This window comes from Myotis lucifugus, unplaced genomic scaffold (genome assembly GCF_000147115.1).
Source record: "Myotis lucifugus unplaced genomic scaffold, Myoluc2.0 scaffold_105, whole genome shotgun sequence".
NCBI lineage: Eukaryota > Metazoa > Chordata > Mammalia > Chiroptera > Vespertilionidae > Myotis > Myotis lucifugus.
This window is the reverse complement of record NW_005871153.1, coordinates 1,061,268-1,081,446: the sequence shown is the minus strand read 5'-3', so window position 1 is coordinate 1,081,446 and position 20,179 is coordinate 1,061,268. Positions and strand designations below refer to the sequence as shown.

At 38.0% G+C, this 20,179-nt stretch overlaps 2 protein-coding genes across 11 annotated transcripts in view; one reads left to right on the top strand and one right to left on the bottom strand.

Annotated features, from left to right (window-relative positions):
• IQCG (IQ motif containing G) overlaps positions 1–10,321 on the top strand; it is an 85,192-nt gene extending 74,871 nt beyond the window's left edge. Inside the window, exon 11 of the mRNA XM_023757339.1 lies at positions 10,209–10,321. Coding sequence (XP_023613107.1) covers positions 10,209–10,234 — 26 coding nt within the window. The 3' untranslated portion in view covers positions 10,235–10,321. The remainder of the gene's footprint in view (positions 1–10,208) is intronic.
• Positions 1–20,179, bottom strand: part of LRCH3 (leucine rich repeats and calponin homology domain containing 3) — a 104,964-nt gene that overhangs the window by 31,573 nt on the left and 53,212 nt on the right. For 9 of the 10 annotated variants that reach the window (XM_023757322.1, XM_023757324.1, XM_023757327.1 and 6 more), the window contains exons 7-10: positions 10,243–10,336; positions 8,047–8,164; positions 5,529–5,677; positions 1,709–1,785 (exon numbers count right to left, since the gene is read on the bottom strand). In XM_023757322.1, the coding sequence (XP_023613090.1) occupies positions 1,709–1,785; positions 5,529–5,677; positions 8,047–8,164; positions 10,243–10,336 (438 nt within the window). The remainder of the gene's footprint in view (positions 1–1,708; positions 1,786–5,528; positions 5,678–8,046; positions 8,165–10,242; positions 10,337–20,179) is intronic. The other variant, XM_023757328.1, reaches the window with a different exon arrangement.

Sequence of the window (20,179 nt, the reverse complement as noted above, 5' to 3'; positions counted from 1 at the left end):
TAAATCCATGATTGGTTGAATCTCCCAATGTGGAACCCAGGGATATGGAGAGCAAACTCAGACTTGCACATTTTGGAATCCGAAGTGGTCCTGGGACCAATCCCCTGTGGATGAATATAATCATGGCTTCAGTTTCTAGCACTGTGGCAGATTACATACTCTGAATGACTCTTCCAATGGAAACAACTAAAATGGTGAATAAAATAGTATTTTAAAATACACTGCTGAAGCGCCATGAAAATAAAGAATTCACAGATTATAAAAATAAGTAAAAATAGGAACTCTGTATTAAAGTTTAATAGACAGATTTTTGGCCCCTATGATCCCCACATCTGATGTTACTCCAGTGAACACATTACACATCGAAAGGACTTTGCAGATGAAATTAAAGTTACTTATCAGCTGACCTAAAATGGGGAGATTACCCATGTGGGCCTAATAAAATCATATGGACCCTTAAAAGAAGAGGAAGGCAATATAGTTTGTGAGGTGCAGCAGAAAGGGAAATCAGAGAGATTCAAAATGTGAGAAGGATTTGGTCCACCACTGCTGGCTTGATATAGAAAAAGCCATGAACTAAGAAATGTGGGTGGACTCTAGAAGCTGAAAATGACTCCCAGCTGATAGACAACCAGGCAATGGGACCTTAGTCTGTAACTGCACGGAAATGAATTCTGCTAACAACCTGTATAATCCCAGAAGGGGATTCTCCCCCAGGGTCTCCAGACAAGAATCCAGGCCAGGGAATACCTAATTCAGCCTTGTGAGACTCAAAGCAAAGAACCAAGGAAATCCTGTTCAGATTTCTACCTAGCAGAATTGTGATACAATAAATGGGCATGTTTTAAGCTGCTAAATTTGTGATAATTTGTTACATAAGCATTAGAAACCAATACATAAGGCAACTGGGCTAAAAAGCTGGCTTTCACCTTGAGGGTTTATACTAAATCCTAGAGATCTTGAGCTTTATTTGTGATGAATATAGGAACACGGCCAGGAGATAGAGTCTAGGTCCATTCAAAGTGGGAAAATGTAATAGGATATCCCTGAATTGGAATCTCAGAACACTACACCCTCAATAGAAATAGACATGGCAACTAAAAAGTCATTTTGAGATAAATGTCAAAGATACAAAATTTAACTAAATCACTATGAACTGACTGATGAGACTATAAAAGGCCTAGTTATAAATGGCTTTACTCTCGCCATTTTCTTTATCTATCTATATCTCAGTCCCCTAAACTATAATATCCTGTCAAGCATAAGTAAAGAACTATGTATGACACGTCTACATAGTAAATATACTATTGTTTTAAGAATAGGCATGCCAAGTCTACTGCTTTAGGAGTTCATAAAAACAAAGAGGAAGCAAAAAAAACAAAGGCTGAGAATTTCATTTAGCTTTCTTTATGGATAAATCCAGATTATCAACATAAAAATCTCATTGTTATTAAGTATCTTCAAATCAAATAATTGTTTAGGTAATGCTTTAGGTGATCTGAATTTAGAAACAATAAATCAATTTTACTTATTTTGCTATTATATGAGCACAAAGGCACATTATCACCCAGTTCTAAATACAGAGTGTCTAAAACACACAGTATCTAAATGTCTTCATTATACATAGATCTATATAAAACTAAAATCATTTCATGCTTTTTATTGAGTGTTAACACAGAAAAAAATGAATAGAATTGGTTTTTCAAACCTGTTTTGATGTGAATATCTTTTTATGTCTTCTGTTTTTTGAAACTCCCTCGTGGGTACTGGTTTTATTGGTGAACTCTACACCAAAAGAGCAGAAATAAATCAATTTAAATATATATCCAGAACACTGTGATTACACAGTTCACATTCAACTTGACATTTAGGAATATATATATTACACTAAAAAATATTATAATATTATCACAAAATTTTCAAATGTGAATTTTTATGTTTAAAGGATTACAGGCTATCTTACTGCTTTGGTAAACACAGAACTACTCATAATCCAAAAATGTTTATTTTATTTTCAAAAAAGTAGATTTTCTTCTCACTGTATTATATAAATTATAGTGGACATAGAGTATAAATGAATAAGATGTTAGCGTTGGAAAGGATCTTAGAGGTCATCCAGTACAAATTTCCATCCACAGAAATTCCTACCTAACCAGCCCTTTTACTCAGCTTCTTTTGAATATTTCTAGTAATGAAGAATTTATTTGGCAGATCACATTTCTTTAATTCTTCATCATCACAAATTGTTACTCATGTTTGTCATCTATATAGTTCTGGGGATGTTGGTGGGATATCAAGATAAAGAAAAAAGTAGTCTTTTTTGGCAAAATATTAATTAAAAGAGAAATACTGTCAATTTGATTTATTTATAAACTAAAGGGTAAAGATCATTTCAAAAAACATTACTGAGGAAAATTAAACTGACTTAAGTGATATGAAAAAAAATTTACAAAGGTAGAAACTTGCAGGTTATCACAGCAACATATTTTGTCAAATGAAAATCTATAGAAACAATACAATCTTATTTCAACACCAAAAATAATAATCAAAATGCATATTGTTGAAGGGAAAAAAACTTAACTAAAAAGTATATCTAACAGTCAAATGTAAAACTAGTTATAGTCTAGCTCCAAGAAATAGGTATATCGCACATGACTAGAATATCTTTGGTGAGTTATTCCAAAGGCCTAACTAAGGCTGACTCCCTTAAAGTCTGGGCATGAGAATCATATGAAATATAAATTTAGAATCCTGATGAGAGAATCATTATTCTAATTTCAGTGAATATGGATTTTTAAAAAATAAAAATCTCTCCCAGTATGTTAACATCAGTGACTTATCACTCTGTTTTACACTACAATTATCTAAATTTATTGCAAGAGGCAGATGAAATTTTCACAACAAAATGTATATGACATTGGTTTAATTAAGAAAAGTCATATTCTGTAAGTCATACCCTATTTTATCATACTTATAGATATGTGAGAGATTTATAATAAAATCAAATAATAGCAGAGTGTTTAAAATCTCAAACAGATTAGTATCTTAACCCATTTTCAGATAGTATTCAAGAATATAAAAAAACTTCACTGTTTTTTTTTAAAAACATTTTTATTGATTTCAGAGAAGAAGGGAGAGGGAGAGATAGAAGCATCAATGATGAGAGAGAATCATTGATTCGCTGCCTTCTGCACACCCCTATTGGGGATCAAGCCCACAACCCAGGCATGTGCCCTTGACCGGAATCGAACCCAGGACCCTTCAGTCCACAGGCTGACACTCTATCCACTGAGCCAAATCAGCTAGCAGTGGTCGGCAAACTCATTAGTCAACAGAGCCAAATATCAACAGTACAACAATTGAAATTTCTTTTGAGAGCCAAATTTTTTAAACTTAAACTATATAGGTAGGTACATTGTTATTAACTTAATTAGGGTAGTCCTAAGACCTAAGAAGAGCCACACTCAAGGGGCCAAAGAGCCCCATGTGGCTCGCGAGCCGCAGTTTGCTGACCATCTAAAACAGTGGTTCTCAACCTTCCTAATGCCGCGACCCTTTAATACAGTTCCTCATGTTGTGGTGACCCCCAACCATAAAATTATTTTCATTGCTACTTCATAACTGTAATTTTGCTACTGTAAACAATATGTAATATATATGTGTTTTCCGATGGTCTTAGGTGACCCCTGTGAAAGGGTCGTTCTACCCCCAAAGGGGTTGGGACCCATAGGTTGAGAACCGCTGATCTAAAATAATACTGCTTCATCACATTAAAAATATTTTTTTCTTTTAAATTGCTTTGAAAGAAAAAGAGAGAGAAAGGGGGGGGGAGAGAGAGAGAGAGAGAGAGAGAGAGAGAGAGAGAGAGAGAGAGAAACATCAATAGGTTGCACCCCGACCATGGATCAAACCTAAAACCTGGGTATGTGCCCTGATCCCGAACCTGTAATGTTTTGGTGTATGGGACAACGCTCAATCAACGGAGCCACACCAGCCAGGGCTGCTTCATCATATTTTTATAAATGCCAAATTTTAGAAAGCTTTATGAAACAGAAGTCATAAAGAGCCTTATGACAAACATAAAGACTACCATACATAACAGGTAGCAAGAATTAAGAACATATTATTACAAACTAGCCAATATAATGGATTGAAGAAATGGTACTACAATTTTTCACCAGTAGAGTAATAGGCATTATCACTTTTAGTAGAGATACCTCATTTATACAGTTTAATTAACCATAAAATAATCAGAGAGACCTTAAGAAAATAAAAAGGATTCCCTTTAATATTACAGTGTGCATTGTTGCCCAGCTTGTGTGGCTCGGTGGCTGAGGATTGAACCATGCGCTGGGAGGTCGCTGGTTTGATTCCCAGTCAGGGTATATCCCCAGATGGGGGAGTGCAGAAGGCAGCCAATCAATGTTTCTCTCTAATCGATGTTTCTACCTCCTCTCCCTCTCCCTTCCTCTCATTCTAAAATTAATAAAAACATATTTTAAAAAAAGATTATAGTGTACACTGTTGATTTTAACTTTATTACAAAGTAGTTGCTCTAGCAGGGATGTTTATAGCCTGAACCACAAGTAGTTCCATTAATCACCTGGAACACACTGATATCTCTGGGCTGCAGGACTCGGATTTATATAACTTCATTCAACTTTAAATACAAGAGTGCCTTCTGAATGCCAACAAAAATACTGTGTTCAAAAGCCTTCAGATAGGAAAACCAAAGGGTTTTTTAAAAGAATGATAATATCACTTCCTAACATGTCCCACTTGAAATGATTATTCTCTATTTCATCATTCTTCAAAAAGGCCCAAGTGTTTCTCAATAACCTCTGCTCAGAACCTGGGACCAACACCAGACATTAACAACGCACAAACTAAAGTGGAGCCATTTTATTATGCTGACAAGATTTAGTCAAGAATGCTATTTCTACTTGAGACCTTTGGGGAACTGGCAAAGTTCTTGCAGTGGACTGAATGCTTGTTTGTTTTATACAGCAACTCAATGCTCCACTATAAGAGACATCCAAGAATTTTATTGGCAAACAATTTATATTCTGTGAGACTGAGAATAGAAGCTCCAATATCATTAAGCTCATTATACAAATTCTATGGTTAAGTTTCTATGTTGCTCTGAAAGTCATTGGTTTGGTACAATTCTTAGTTACTGATCAAACTATGATTATCAATATGTAACAATAAAAAAGCAGTAAGAACAACAATTAAAAGCATCACATTCCTTTGCATTTTCTTCAAAGGCATAGAATACTCTTAGGACTTTTTAAATTCTTTTTTAAAAATTCTGAAATCTGTCTTTTTATTTGAAAAATAAACCTAAACCCTATTTGAGACTATTGTCTGATCTTTAAAAATGAATCTGAAAAATTCACTAATGAAACTGGAACTGAACATAATAAAACAAATAATAAGAACAAATCACTGATAGGACAGAAATTTATACTACCATAAATTATTTTACTAGGGGGTACAACATAGTTAGGCTTAAATATGTGTACTACCTCATGAGAGATTCGCCGTTGTTCAATATATGCCATAAACTGTGAACTGAGGCTGTCTGAGTCCAGGCCCTTGGGTTGCCTCACCTCATCCTCTTCTTCCTCTGCAGTACAGCTGTCAATGTAGTCAATTTGATCCAGATCGTGTTCCACTGTCCACATCACACACACATCAAGAAAAAAACATTCAAATTAGATAGCTAATGAAAGACATTACATTGCATTTTTTCCTTTTCCCTAACATTTTCTATTCTGAAAGTGGAAGAAATGAGAAGTTTAAATTATGTAAGCCTTTATTAGTCCATGGCCACTCACAAAAATAGGCTCCAGAAAAACATTAGTCCTAATTCACTGAAGCATACAGTAATTAATGTAAGTATTAGAATACAGACCTCTAATATTTATTTTTTCTATGGACAGCTCTTTACTGTTTTAAATAAGACAGTCTGAGTTTTTGATACAAAGAAAGAAAGAATAATTTTTAAACATTGGAAGGTACGTCTTCTTTTAGGTTCTTTCCCCAAGTTTTAGATTTTGGGCATAATCATACCTCACTCTGAAGAGGTGGGAGGCAGAAAACCTAACACAATCAACTCAAAAGAAAAGAGAAAGGATTGGAGGAAAGTGAACTTGGAGATAAAGAAATAGATACTGACTACTGTTTCCCTTCCTATAACTGTTGTCCATAACCAGAACAAAGATTTTCTACTTAAAAATTATTTTCTAGAGGTCAGCATTGTAGATATTTTATAGCAGTTTGTGGATAGAAGAAAATCATTTGGGGAATTTTTTATTCTCAAAATGTTTTGGGGTGAGGAGAAGTATATAAATAAAGTATAAAATCACATCATTATTTCTTCTAATAAGTTTCGGAGTACCCCATTATTGTTAAGCTTAGAAACTAGCCATTTAAAAATCCAGTTAAAATGGCACGCTAGAAAAAAAAAATAATTGCTACGAAGATGGTTTCTCTAGAGATGCATTAAACCCCAGCTATTACTGTATGATATTCTGTAGGCTGACTAAAAGTTGCAGTTTCTGGGAATAGTGAATTTGAAGAAGTCTACTTCTCAATTTAGTTTTCTAATTCAATTATTTCTAAATATTTCCATAACTGAAGTTAATACAAAAATAAATTTTGAGTTACTAGTTATATTAATAGGTAAAAGGATGAAAAGGTCTACACCCACATTAGAAACCAGGTACATAAATGCATTTTTTCCCAATGTGCTACAACTTGTGTGACTAAATAAATAATTCATTTTATGACTACTTCCCAAGAATGCAATATCATTTTTCATACTATTTTGACCAACACTGTCCAAGAGAAATAGAATGTAAGCCACAAAAGTAAACCACATATGTAATTTTAAATTAACTAGTAGCCACATTTCTAAATGTCAAAAGAAAAGTTGACTAATTTTAATAATATATTTTATTTTGTCCAATAGATCTAAAATATTATTACCACATGTAATTAATATAAAATATTATTATTTTACATTCCTTTTTTCATGCAAAGTCTTCAAAAATCTGTTTACACTTATAGTACATCTCCATTCAGAAAAGCCACATTTCAAATGCTCAATAACCACATGTGGCTAGTGCCTACTATACTGGACAGCACAGATATAGACATTATTTTAAGGCTGAAATGAATCAATGAGAAAGATTATTATATATACAAGCAGTATTAAAAAGAAAACTACTAAAATATGAATGAAATGCTAAATAACAGGAGAAAAAAAAGAATATAAGATGGTAGGAAAAAAAGATAGCAAACCACTTAATTGAAATAATGAGTCAGAGATTAAGCATCTTCTCAGATAATACAATAGATTTCTGGAAAATCAAAGTCATTTCTCCCTTATGGCTAACCCTCAAAATTTAAAAATTCAAATTAAAGCAATATTGAGTAGAATACGAAAATCAAGTCTGCCGCAGAAGTACAAACAAAAAGAGTTCTGTCTGTTAATGAGCTATAAAAACAATTTTAAATCACAAATATTAAAATATCAGAATATGGATGACTCAGATTCAGATGCCCTTGAAGAGCACAATTCCAGATGAAGGAAAAGGTAATGAAGAATAGCACTGAATTTCTAAAAGAGGTAAAGTAATGACCACAAAAAGGATCTTTGAAAGAAGACAAGTACTTCAAAAGAAGATTCTGGTTAAATTAAGATTAACAAAAATCTAATCCAGATAAACACATGGAAAAGTTGTAACATGATGCACAGAAAATTAACAAAAATCTAATCCAGATAAATTGTCGTTAATAAAGTTTCCTTCCAAAATAAAGGTAAGAGAGAAGCACTGTATTTTAACTGAAAGCCTGAAAATACAGAGAAATTGAAATTTAATCTCAAATACACAAACCAAAGGAGTAGGTGTGAAAAAGACCATTTTTTAGAGTAATTATAAAAACTTCAAATGTCACCAGGAATTAGAGTAGGTGTGAAAAAGACCATTTTTTAGAGTAATTATAAAAACTTCAAATGTCACCAGGAATTATATTTACCTCCATTTGCTACTACTACACTGCTGCGATTCTCTTGGTACTGGTTTTCTCTTCGTAGTCTTTGTTCTTTAGTAATTTCTGCTACTCGAAGAGGCAGATCTGAAAATTCATCTGTAGGCTTAAAAAAATAGCAGAAACATTAAAAAACATCATTCTACATTTTAGATTACCAAGTATTTAAAAGCATGGATATAATATAAACTCATTAAAATGTATATTTAAGGAAAAATACCCAAAAAGTTCTAGATATGCATAGTGGTGAAAGTTTCTCAACAATGTGAATGTACTTGATGCCACTAAAATGTACACTTAGGAATGATTAAAATGCCCCTGGCTGGGTGGCTCAGCTGATTGGAGCATTATCCCATATACCAAAATGTTGTGGGTTAGATTCCTGGTCAGGGCATATACTGAGGTTGAGGGTCCCATCCCTGGGTTCTCTCTCAGATCTTTTTATAGACCTGTCTCTCAGATCTATAAAAAACATATCCTCGAGTGATATAGAAGGGTATGTATGACTATAAATATAGGGTGGGGCAAAAGTAGGTTTATAGTTGATCATATGGAAAATAACATAATAATTAATAAATAATCTCTCTATATAAAAGCCTAAGCAACTGTTCAACAGTTTGACTGGTAGCTATGATGCACACTGACAACCAGGGGGCAGATGCTCAACGCAGAGGCATGGAAACGTGGAAAAGACTGATGAATCTCAGAGGGAAGGGGGGATGGAGAGATTAACCAAAGATCTTATATACATATTAGAGGCTCGGTGCACAGGTTTGTGCACCAGTGGGGTCCCTTGGCCTGGCCTGCGGGGATTGGGCCGAAATTGGCAGTCTGATATCCCCCAAGGGGTCCCGGATTGCGAGAGGGCACAGGCCAGGCCAAGGGACCCCACCGGTACACAAATCCGTGCACTGGGCCTCTAGTAGAAGTATATACTCTGTATTTGGTGTACTCACAACTGTAAACCTACTTTTGCCCCACCCTGTATACATATGTACATGAACTTAAAGTATTTACATATATGTATCTAGTAGAGGCCCGGTGCATGAAATTCACACATTTGGGGGGAGTGGGGGGGTGTCCCTGAGCCCGGCCTGTGCCCTATCGCAATCTGGGAGCCCGTGGGGGATGTCCGACTGCCGCTGAGGCGGGAGAGGTCCCTGCCACTGCCGCTGCACTTGCCAGCCGTGAGCCCGGCTTCTGGCTGAGCAGCACTCCCTGTGTGGCAGTGCACTGACCACTAGGGGGAAGCTCCTGTGTTGAGCGGGAAAGGGCCGAAACCGGCTCTCCGACATCCCCTGAAGGGTGCCGGATTGCGAGAGGGCCCAGGCCAGGCTGAGGGACCCCACCAGTGCATGATTGGGGCCGAGGAGATATGCGGGAGGTTGGCCAGCTGGGGAGGGGCTGCGGGAAGGCTCCAGGGCGTGTCCGGCTCGTTTCACTCAGTCCCGATCATCCGGACCCCAGCAGCAAGCTAACCTACCAGTTGAAGCGTCTGCCCCCTGGTAGTCAGTGCACATCATAGCAAGCGGTTGAGTGGCCTTGGCATATCATTAGTATATTATGCTTTGATTGGTTGAACGGACGACTGGACACTTAGCATATTAGGCTTTTATTATATAGGATATGGGTAGAACCAAAATTATGTACATACCCACTCAAGAAGTAATTTTACAAATCGGTGCACACCTAAAATTAATTTGCTTTTGACTCCGAAATGATGTTATAAATGGTACTTAATCACTTAACCCAAACTGTAGCTAAAATATTATACTTTAGTAATTCATGAAAAAAGAAAATATAGTACTAATAACTAAACAAAAGAGAAACCTGATATAATTGGCTAAGAAAGTTGTTTATCTTGAGCATGTGGATATTCTTTACTAAGGTTCCCATTTCTTTACCCATCAGTTGTAACTGGCTCAGTTCTTGCTTAGGTTTCTAGGATATAAAATTATTTATACAAGACATTGAGGTAACAAACATGTAAAACACACATGGTAAAAAGATACTGAAGAAACAATTTTTGGATGGTATGACTATGTGGAATTTATACCCTTCCTTTGGTTTTTCTGTATATTTTATGTAATGAGAAATTGAACCCTACTAAGAAACTTTTCATTTTCATCATTTGATTTTTCCTTAATCAGGAATTATAACATGCAGAACAGAATAAACACTTACTTCATTCCCCGACCATCTCTTATCACCACTGTCAACACTATTGAAACCTGAATCAAGGGCTCCATAAGGGCGACCTGAGTATAGTTCTTCGTGGCTGCCAAAAAGAGAAGTTAGTTATTACTGCAAAGTTTGGTATTTTAAAATTAACATTTGAAATGACTCGGATTCAATTTTACAAATACACATTTTCATGGCTTTTAAGGACTTAACCATTTAGAACTAAATGAACATTCTTTTAATTTTTGAATATGAAAAATTCCAAATTAAAACAGAGTAAACAGAATAACGAGCTCCCAGATACTTGTTACCAGCTTCAAAAATAACATCCTGCCATCCTTGTTTCATCTATTCCTCCATCCATTCCCAATGGCCCTGTCATTTATTTTTACTTTTAATAGTACTCTTACATACATTGAAATACACTCACCTTTGCTGTGCACTTTTGACAAATAAATACATCTTTATAACATATACCTCTATCATAATATAGGATATTTCTATTTTGCCAGAAAATTGCCACACATCCATCCCTTCCCAATTTTTCTCACCCCACCACTGTCTGCAATCACCATTTTGATTTTTTTCACCTTACATTAATGGTCTGCAAAGGTGCCCTAGACTTTATCCTTAGAACCTGTACTTTACATGGCAAAGGGAATTACAGTTACAGATAGAAATATGGTTGCTAATCGGTTGACCTTAAAATAGGAAGATTATCTTGAATTATCTGAATGAGTTTTCACTGGAATCACAAGACTCCTTAAAAGTTGAAGAGGGAGGCAGAAGAGGAGGTCATTGTGGTGTAAAGCTGGCTTGAAGATGGAGAAAGGAGACCAAGAGCCAGGAATGCAGACAGCGTCTAAACATACAAAAAGGCAAGGACATGCATCCTACTGAGAGCCTACAGAAGAAAATGCAGCTTTGCCAGTATCCCGAGGAGACCAATATTTAGACTTCTGACCTACAGAACTGTATGATAATAAATTTGTCTTGTTTAAGCCTCTGAAATTTTGGTTGTTTTTTATGGCAGCAGTAGAAAAATAATACAATTAGTTTATCTTATTGTAGAACTCATAAAAATGAAATTATATGTACTTTTTAAAAATTCAGCATCATGACAGTGAACATCTTGATGTTTTTAATATCCTGGAGTGAATGAATGAATAATATAAGTGTAGGTTTAATTTAAAAAAACAACAACACCCTGCCAATCCATTTTCAAAAGGAACTATATCATTTTTCAGTCTCACCAACAACTTATTTGAGTTCAAGTTGCAAACATTTGTATTGTCAGTCTTTAATTTCAGGTGTTCTGATGGAGGTAAAGTATTATCTCATTGTGGTTTTAATTTGTATTTTTCTCATGACTAGTGATACTGAATATCTTCTTGTGTGGTTATTGATCATTATTTATCTTCTTTTGTGAAATGTTTAAATCTTTTGACCATTTTATTATTTTTAAACGCATTTTTACTGATTTTAGAGAGGAAGGGAGAGGGATATATAGAGAGGAACATCAACAAGAGAGACATATCCATCAGCTGCCTCCTGCACGCCCCCCACTGGGGATCGAACCTGCAACCCAAGCATGTGGCCCTGACTGGGAACTGAACCAGGGACCTCTTGGTTCATGGGTCCATGATCAACCACTTAGCAACACCAGCTGGGCTCTTCTGCCCATTTTAAAATGTAACATCAATGATCTTTTAAAAAAATCTTTACTGTTGAGAGTATTATAGATGTCCTCTTTTTCCATCCATTGCCCCCCCTCCACCTGGTTCCCGCCTCGCCCCAGGCCTTCACTACCCTATTGTCTGTGTCCACAGGTAATGCATATCTACTTATATCTACTTATATAAAAACCCTGGGTGGTGTTCATCACGACCACCAGAACTGCGACCAAGCAGAAGGAAGTCAGTCCTGCAGGGGTTTTCTTGGCAACGGCTGCACCCTCCCCCAAGCTGTTTCCTGGAGCTGTTTCCTGTAAGGGCGGGTTTGAGGCAGGAACCCGCCCTGGAAGCGTGGAGGCATCTCTTTATAAAGTGTACCCTGCCAGCACAGCCAAGGGTGAACCTGAGTGGGGGCGGCTGAAAGGCTTAGAAAAGACAGACAAGAGAATGAAAGCTGGGTCTCGGTGGGACACTGCTTCTCTGAGAGACAGCGACCACGCCCACAGCCATGCCTTTATTTTATAGCAGATGCTACAAGGCAAAGTAAGGGCATGACCAAGATGTTTACAACATTCTCCTGGGTTTCTATCCTACTCAAGTACATGCACTTGAACTCTATCAAGCCTACATCACTCAGGCACGTGTGGCCACGTGTTCGGACCATAGGTTCAAACTTACAACTACAGCTGTTGGCTATAATTGTGCTGGGAGGGCCCTGCTCTCCAAGCTGGAACTTGCAGGTGGCAATGAGAGGACTGTGCCCTCTTATCAGTCCAAGGCTTGAACCTGTCCAAAACACTGTAGCGGCTCCCCACAATAAAGTTTTAATTCTTTTCTTTGTTACTAATGTTGTGGCCCCACCCCATAACAAAGAAACAATTTCCGGAGGGTGAGGCCCAGGAATCAGGATTTTTAAAAGATTCCCAGGTGATTCTAATGTGCAGCCAAGGTTGAGAACCACTGCTATAGATAATATTAAAAATATATCTAAATGTGCAATTCTTTGTCCAAAAAATGAGCATGTTCAAAAATTAAATGAAGAAAATTTGGATATACTCAATGGAGATTTTCACACATATTTGAGTGATGATTCCATTGATTCCACAGATGATGCTGAAAAGGAAAATTTTCCCATCAAATTTCTTAATAGTATTACTCCTTCGGGAATGCCGTGTCATAAATTAAAATTGAAAGTGGGTGCCATCATCATGCTATTGAAAAATCTCAATAGTAAATGGGGTCTTTGTAATGGTACCAGATTTATTATCAAAAGATTACGACCTAACATTATCAAAGCTGAAGTATTAACAGGATCTGCAGACGGAGAGGCTGTTCTGATTCCAAGAATTAATTTGTCCCCATCTGACACTGGCCTCCCATTTAAATTGATTCGACGATGGTTTCCCATGATGCCAGCATTTGTGATGACTATTAATAAATCACAAGGACAAACTCTAGACAAAGTAGGCATATTCCTACCTGAACCCGTTTTTGCACATGGTCAGTTATATGTTGCTTTCTTGCCTGTTTGAAGAGCATGTGATGTTACAGTTAAAGTTCTAAGTACTTCACCACAAGGGAAATTAGTCAAGCACTCTGAAAGTGTTTTCACTCTTAATGTGGTGTACAGGGAGATATTAGAATAAGTTTAATCACTTTATCAGTCATTGTTTGCATCAGTTTTTATATCATGTTTTTGTTGTTTTCTTTTTAAAAAAATATATTTTATTGATTTTTTACAGAGAGGAAGGGAGAAGGATAGAGAGTTAGAAACATCGATGAGAGAGGAACATCGATCAGCCACCTCCTGCACACACCCCACCGGGGATGTGCCCACAACCAAGATACATGCCCTTGACCGGAATCGAACCCGGGACCCTTCAGTCTGCAGGCTGACGCTCTATCCACTGAGCCAAACAGGTCAGGGAGATTTTTGTTGCTTTCATATCATGTTTTTGTTGTTTTCATATCATATTTTTGTCGTTTTTATATCATGCCTCTGTTGTTGTTATATCCTTTTGTTACTGTTTATTTATTAATAAATTTATATATTATTTTCATATACATTTTACTGATTTCCTTTCATCTCTCACACTTCTATTATGGAGAAAGGGCAAATAGCAATATTAAAATATCTCTGCTAATTAATTCCCTTTTTAAAAAAATATATTTTATTGATTTTTTACAGAGAGGAAGGGAGAGTGATAGAGAGTTAGAAACATTAATGAGAGAGAAACATCGATCAGCTGCCTCCTGCACACTCCCCATTGGGGATGTGCCCGCAACCAAGGTACATGCCCTTGACCGGAATCAAACCTGGGACCCTTGAGTCCGCAGGCCGATGCTCTATCCACTGAGCCAAACCGGTTAGGGCAATTAATTCCCTTTTAATGTGCACGAATTTCGTGCACCGGGCTACAATCTATATATATAAAAGCCTAAGTGACCGAACAACCGGTTGACCGGTTGCTATGACGCGCGCTGACCACCAGGGGGCAGACACTCATCACATGAGCTGCCCCCGGTGATCAGTGCGCTCCCACAGAGGGAGTGCTGTTCAGCTGACCAACGGGCACCAGGGGCAGGGTTCATGACTGGCGAGCACCACTGTGGCAGTGTGAGCCTCTCCCGATCGGAACTAACTGGGTGTGAGCCTGCAACAGGTGCAGTGGGGCCGGGATGAGTGGGAGCAGCAGGCAGAAATGGCAGGTGGCACTGGACTGCCAGTTTCAGCCTGATCCCCGCAGGCCACACTGAGGGACCCCACTGGTGTGCAAATCTGTGCACTGGGACTCTAGTATGTATATAAATTCTTTGGTTAATCTCTTCCTGCCACCCCTCCACCACCCCCCTTCCCTCTGAGATTCATCAATCTGTACCATGTTTCCATGCCGCTGGTTCTATTTTACTCATCAGTTTATTTTGTTCATTAGATTCCTTGCTTGTTTATTTTGATTTTTAGATTCAATTGGTGATAGATATGTATTTATTGCCATTTTATTGTTCATATTTTGATCCCCCCCCCCTTCTTCTTCTTCTTAAAGAATACCCTTCAAGGTGGTGAAGGCCTGGGGTGGGGGGGTGGGGCAGGCTGGAAGGGGTCAATTGGGGAAAAGAGGGGATATATGTAATACTTTCAACAAAGATTAAATAAAAAAAGAAGACAACCCTTCAACATTTCATGTAATGCTGGTTTGGTCTTGATGAACTCCTTTAGCTTGTTCTTGTCTGTGAAGCTCTTCTTTTACCTTTTGAATGGGAAATGTGTACTTTTTTAATTTTAATTTTTACTGTTGAAAATATTACAAATGTCCCCTTTGTGGTTCTTTTTGGTCCCATTGACCCCCTCCTCCCCATACCCTCCCCTCCCAGGCTTTCACCACACTATTGGCTGTGTCCATGGGCTATGCACATATGCATATACCAGTAAGTTTCCCAGTTAATCTCTCTCTCCAACCCTCACCCTTCCTTACCCGTCTCCCCTCTGAAACTTGTCAGTCTGTTCCATGCTTCTATGTCTCTGGATCCAATATGCTCCTCAGTTTATTTTGTTCGTTAGATTCCATATGAGTGAGATCATGTGATACTTATCTTTCTCTGACTGGCTTATTTCACTAGGCATAATACTCTCCAGGTCCATCCATGCTGTTGCAAATAAGATTTCCTTTTTTTTTTTTTTTAACCACCATGTAGTATTACATTGTGTAAATGTACCACAGCATTTTTTATCCACTCATCTGCTGATGGGCATTTGGACAGGTTCCAGATCTTAGTTATTGTAAACTGTGCTGCTATGAACATAGGGGTGCATATATTCTTTCCGACTGGTGTTTCAGGTTTCTTAGGATATACTGGTATTCCTAGAAGTGGGATCACTTGGTCAAATGGGAGTTCCATTTTTAATTTTTTGAGGAAACTCCATACTGTTTTCCACAGTGGCTGCACCAGTCTTCATTCCCACCAGCAGTGCAGGAGGGTTCACTTTTCTCCACATCCTTGCCAACATTTGTCATTTGTTGATGATAGCCATTCTGACAATGTGAGGTGATACTTCATTGTTATTTTAATTTGCCTCTCTGCAATGATTAGTGACTTTGAGCATTTTTTCCTATGTCGCTTGGCCTTCTTTCTGTATGTCTACTTTGGAGAAGTGTCTGCTTAGGTCCTTCACCCATTTTTTAATTGGATTGTTTGTCTTCCGTTTGTTAAGTTGTATGAGTTCCTTATATATTTTGGAAATTAATCCCGTATTGGATATATCACTGGCAAATACATTCTCCCATGCAGTGGGTTCTTTTCATTTTGTTGGTTTCTTTTGCTGTAGAGAAACTTTTTATTTTGATGTAGTCCCATTTGTTTATTTTCTCTTTTGTTGCCCTAGATGTATCTGTAAACATTTTGCTATGAGAGATGTCTGAGACTTTGCTGCCTATGGTTTCTTGCTCTCTCTGCTCCTTCTGGCACCCCTATGATGTGAATGTTGGTATGCTTGAGGTTGTCCAGGGGCTCCTTAACTATCTTCATATTTTTAAGATTCTTTTTTCTTTTTGCTCTTCTGATTGGGTGCTTTTTGCTTCCTCATATTCTAAATCACTGGCTGGATTCTTGGCATCCTGTACTCTACTGTTGATTCCCTGTAAGTTATCCTTTATTTCAGTTAGTGTACGCTTAATTTCTGACTGGTCCTTTTCCATGTCTTTGATGTTCTCACTAAGAAAAGTCTCACTAAATCCCTTGAAGCTCTCATTAAGATCCTTAGGCATCCTTATAAACATTGTTTTGAACTCTGTATCTAGTAATTTGCTTGTTTCCATTTCATTTAGTTCTTTTTCTGGCGATTTCTCCTGTTCTTTCATTTGTGACATGTTTGTCTCCACATTTTGGCTGCTTCCCCGTGTTTGTTTCTATGTTTTAGGTAGAGCTGCTACGTCTCCTGGAATTGGTAGAGTGGCCTTGTATAGTAGATGTTTTGTAGGGCCCAGGGGCTCAGCTTCCCCAGGTACCTGAGTTGGGTACTCTGGGTGTACCTGTATGTGGGCTGTGTGCACTGTCCTATTGTAGTTGAGCCTTGATTGCTGTTGGCATCGCTCAGAGGAATTAACCCCCACACCAACAGGCTGTAAGGACTAGCTGCAAAGAGCTGCTGTGCAAGAGACACCCCTATGGAGCAGGACTTGCTTCAGTGGGTGCTCACTGAGTCTGCCAATTGAGTGTGTTGCTCGTGGATGTGTAGAGTTGTAATCTGGCACTGTCTGAAGCTATCCACAGGGTGCACTGGTTCTGCGGCCTCCTGGGAGGTGCAAAGTCAGCCACTGCCTGTGTCCTGCCTGGGGCCACCTGGCAGGAGCTACAGAGCTATCTGCAGATGGCTGCTACTTGTGTTGGGCTTGAAAAGTGCCCAGGTGAAGCCCAGCTGTGAAGCAAGACAAGCTGCTGCTAGTGCCAGGCCTGGGCCCTTTTACAGAGAGGCATGGGGCATGCTGACACCAGCAGCTCCTTGTTCGACAGATTTTAGTATGGTCTGAAGTCTGAGCCAGAATAGGCCATTCAAATAGAAAAGTTACTGCAAACAGCTTGGGGCTGCAAATTGGGTGAGATGGGGTCTCAGGGAATCACCAGGGTGGGGCAAACAGTGTGGGGCAAACAGTGTGGGCCAGGTTGATGGAAATTCAGATATAGCCCCTGCCAATCAGCTCTGTTCTGGGAGAAGTCTCAGTATAGGAACAATGACCCCTGCAAGCACCCGTCTGGGAGAAAGCCCCCCTGAGTTCTTGCCCCAATGCCATACAATCCAGTTCCTCCCCATATGTCCCTGGATCCCCCTAAGCCGCTGCCCCAGCACTAGAGCTCAGAGAGAATGAGTCTGAGTAAGTCTGTGCACCAGCTCTTTAAGAGGAATTGCCTGGGACTCCAGCAGCCTCCGTGTCACTCAGCCACCATCCCTGCTGATTTTTATAGCCCAAAGTTATGGGGGCTTCTCTTCCCAGCACTGGAACCCTGGGCTGAGGGATCTGGTTTGGAGCTGGGACTCCTTGCTCATCAGGTAGACCTCCGCAGGCTAGATATCCCTTCTGATTAAAGAAACACCACATGTGGATGTTAGACTGGCCCGTTCTGTGCCTCTGCCCTTCCTACCAGTCTCACTGTGCTTTCTTCTTTAATTCTCTAGTTGTAAAACTATTATCAATGATCTTAAAAATATTTTGCTAAGAAAAAGAAGCCAGACATAAAATGTTACATAATGTTTTTAGTTCATTTATATGAAATTCTAGAAAAGGCCAAACTATACTGACAGAAATTTTATTGGTTGCCTGGGGCTGAGAGTAGGGGACAAGGACTGACTATATGAATGGGCATGACAGAGATGGAGATATTATATTTCTTGATTGTGTTGGTAGTTTCATGATTGTATCCATTTACTAAAACTCACTGAACTACACATTTAAAATGGATATTTAAAAATTGTATCTCAGTAGAGCTGCTTTTAAAAATCTGCCAAACCAGCATTGGTTGCTCCACATGTGCACTAACATTTTATGTTGTCAGTCTCAATTTGAGACATTCTAGTGGGTGGGCAGTGGAATATCATTGTGACTTAATTTGCATTTCCATGATGATTAATGATGTTGAATATTTTTTGTGTGTGCTTATTGGTCATTTATATATCTTTCTTAGTGAAGTGTCTATTCAAGTCTTTTGTCCATTATTTAATTGGGTTGTTTGTCTTTTTAACATTAAGTTGCAGGCATTCTTTAGATAGACTGGATACAAGTCCTTGTCATATCTATATTTTGCAGATATTGTCTCCCAATCTGTGCTTTAACTGTTAATTTTCTTTTTACATTTTTTATTTATTGTATTTAGAGAGACAGAGGGAGAAAGAGACATCAATTTATTGTTCCAATGCACTCATTGATTTTTTAATATATATATTTATTGATTTCAGAGAGGAAGGGAGAGGAGAGATAGAAACATCAATGATAAGAATCATTGATTGGCTTGCCTCCTGCACGCCCCCTACTGGGGATCAAGCCAGCAACCGGGCATGTGCCCTTGACTGGAATCAAACCTGGGACCTTTAAGTCTACAGGTTGATGCTCTATCCACTGAGCCAAACCAGCTAGGGTTACCTGTTAATTTTCTTAATATTTTCTCTTCACAATAAATGCTTCTAATTTCATTTATTTATGGTTATTGCTTTCTGTGTCCTCAGAAGTCATTGCCTGTTCCAAGTCACAAAGATATCCTCTATTTTCTTCTAAAAGTCTTATAAGTTTAGTTTATACTTGTTTTTAAACATACTTTTAAAAGTTAGCTGAATTAAAACCTAAAACAAGAGTCTATTTAAAAATATATATTTTTTTATTGATTTCACAGAGGAAGGGAGAGGGAGAGAGAGAGATAGAAACATCAATGATAAGACAGAATCACTGATCAGCTGCCTCCTGCACACCCCACAATGGGATCGAGCCCACAACCCGGGCATGTGCCCCGACCGGGAATCAAACTATGACCTCCTGGTTCATAGGTCGACGCTCAGCTACTGAGCCACACAAACCAGGCGCAATAGTCTACTTTTTAATCGTCTATTAGAATTTTATTTAATAACTCTAACTAGGTTGTAAAATAACTTTCAATGGTACAAATTTAAAATTGTGTTCTGGTATTGAATTTTCTATTCCATGTACTCTTACATTGTTCATGTATATAACTTTTAAAAAGTTATATCATGTTGTCACAACAAATTAGAATTCCAGGTGCAGGGAAAGAGCAATGAACTTTGATTTCACAGATAAGGTACCAAGTTTACTACTTACCAACTATCAGCTCAAATAAGTCACTTAATATTTGTAAAATAAAGTTACCAAATTTAATCATATTGCTTTCATATAGTAAAATGAAATCTTTCTGTCAAGTAAAAACAAAAGCAGCAAAGCCCCTAGTTGCCATCGGCCATTAGTGAACGTAAAAGTTTTTATAACTTGTCAATTATTTTATTGATAAAGATCTTACTTTATAAGATATTTATAAGATAGGGCATGTGGTAACATATAGTCCTATCTGTCCAATGTACTAAATATACTGATTCTAAAGATCCAAAAAATAGCCCTAACCGGTTTGGCTCAGTGGATAGAGTGTCGGCCTTCGGACTGAAGGGTCCCAGGTTCAATTCCTGTCAGGGGCATGTACCTTGGTTGCGGGCACATCCCCAGTAGGAGATGTGCAGGAGGCAGCTAATCGATGTTTCTCTCTCATCGATGTTTCTT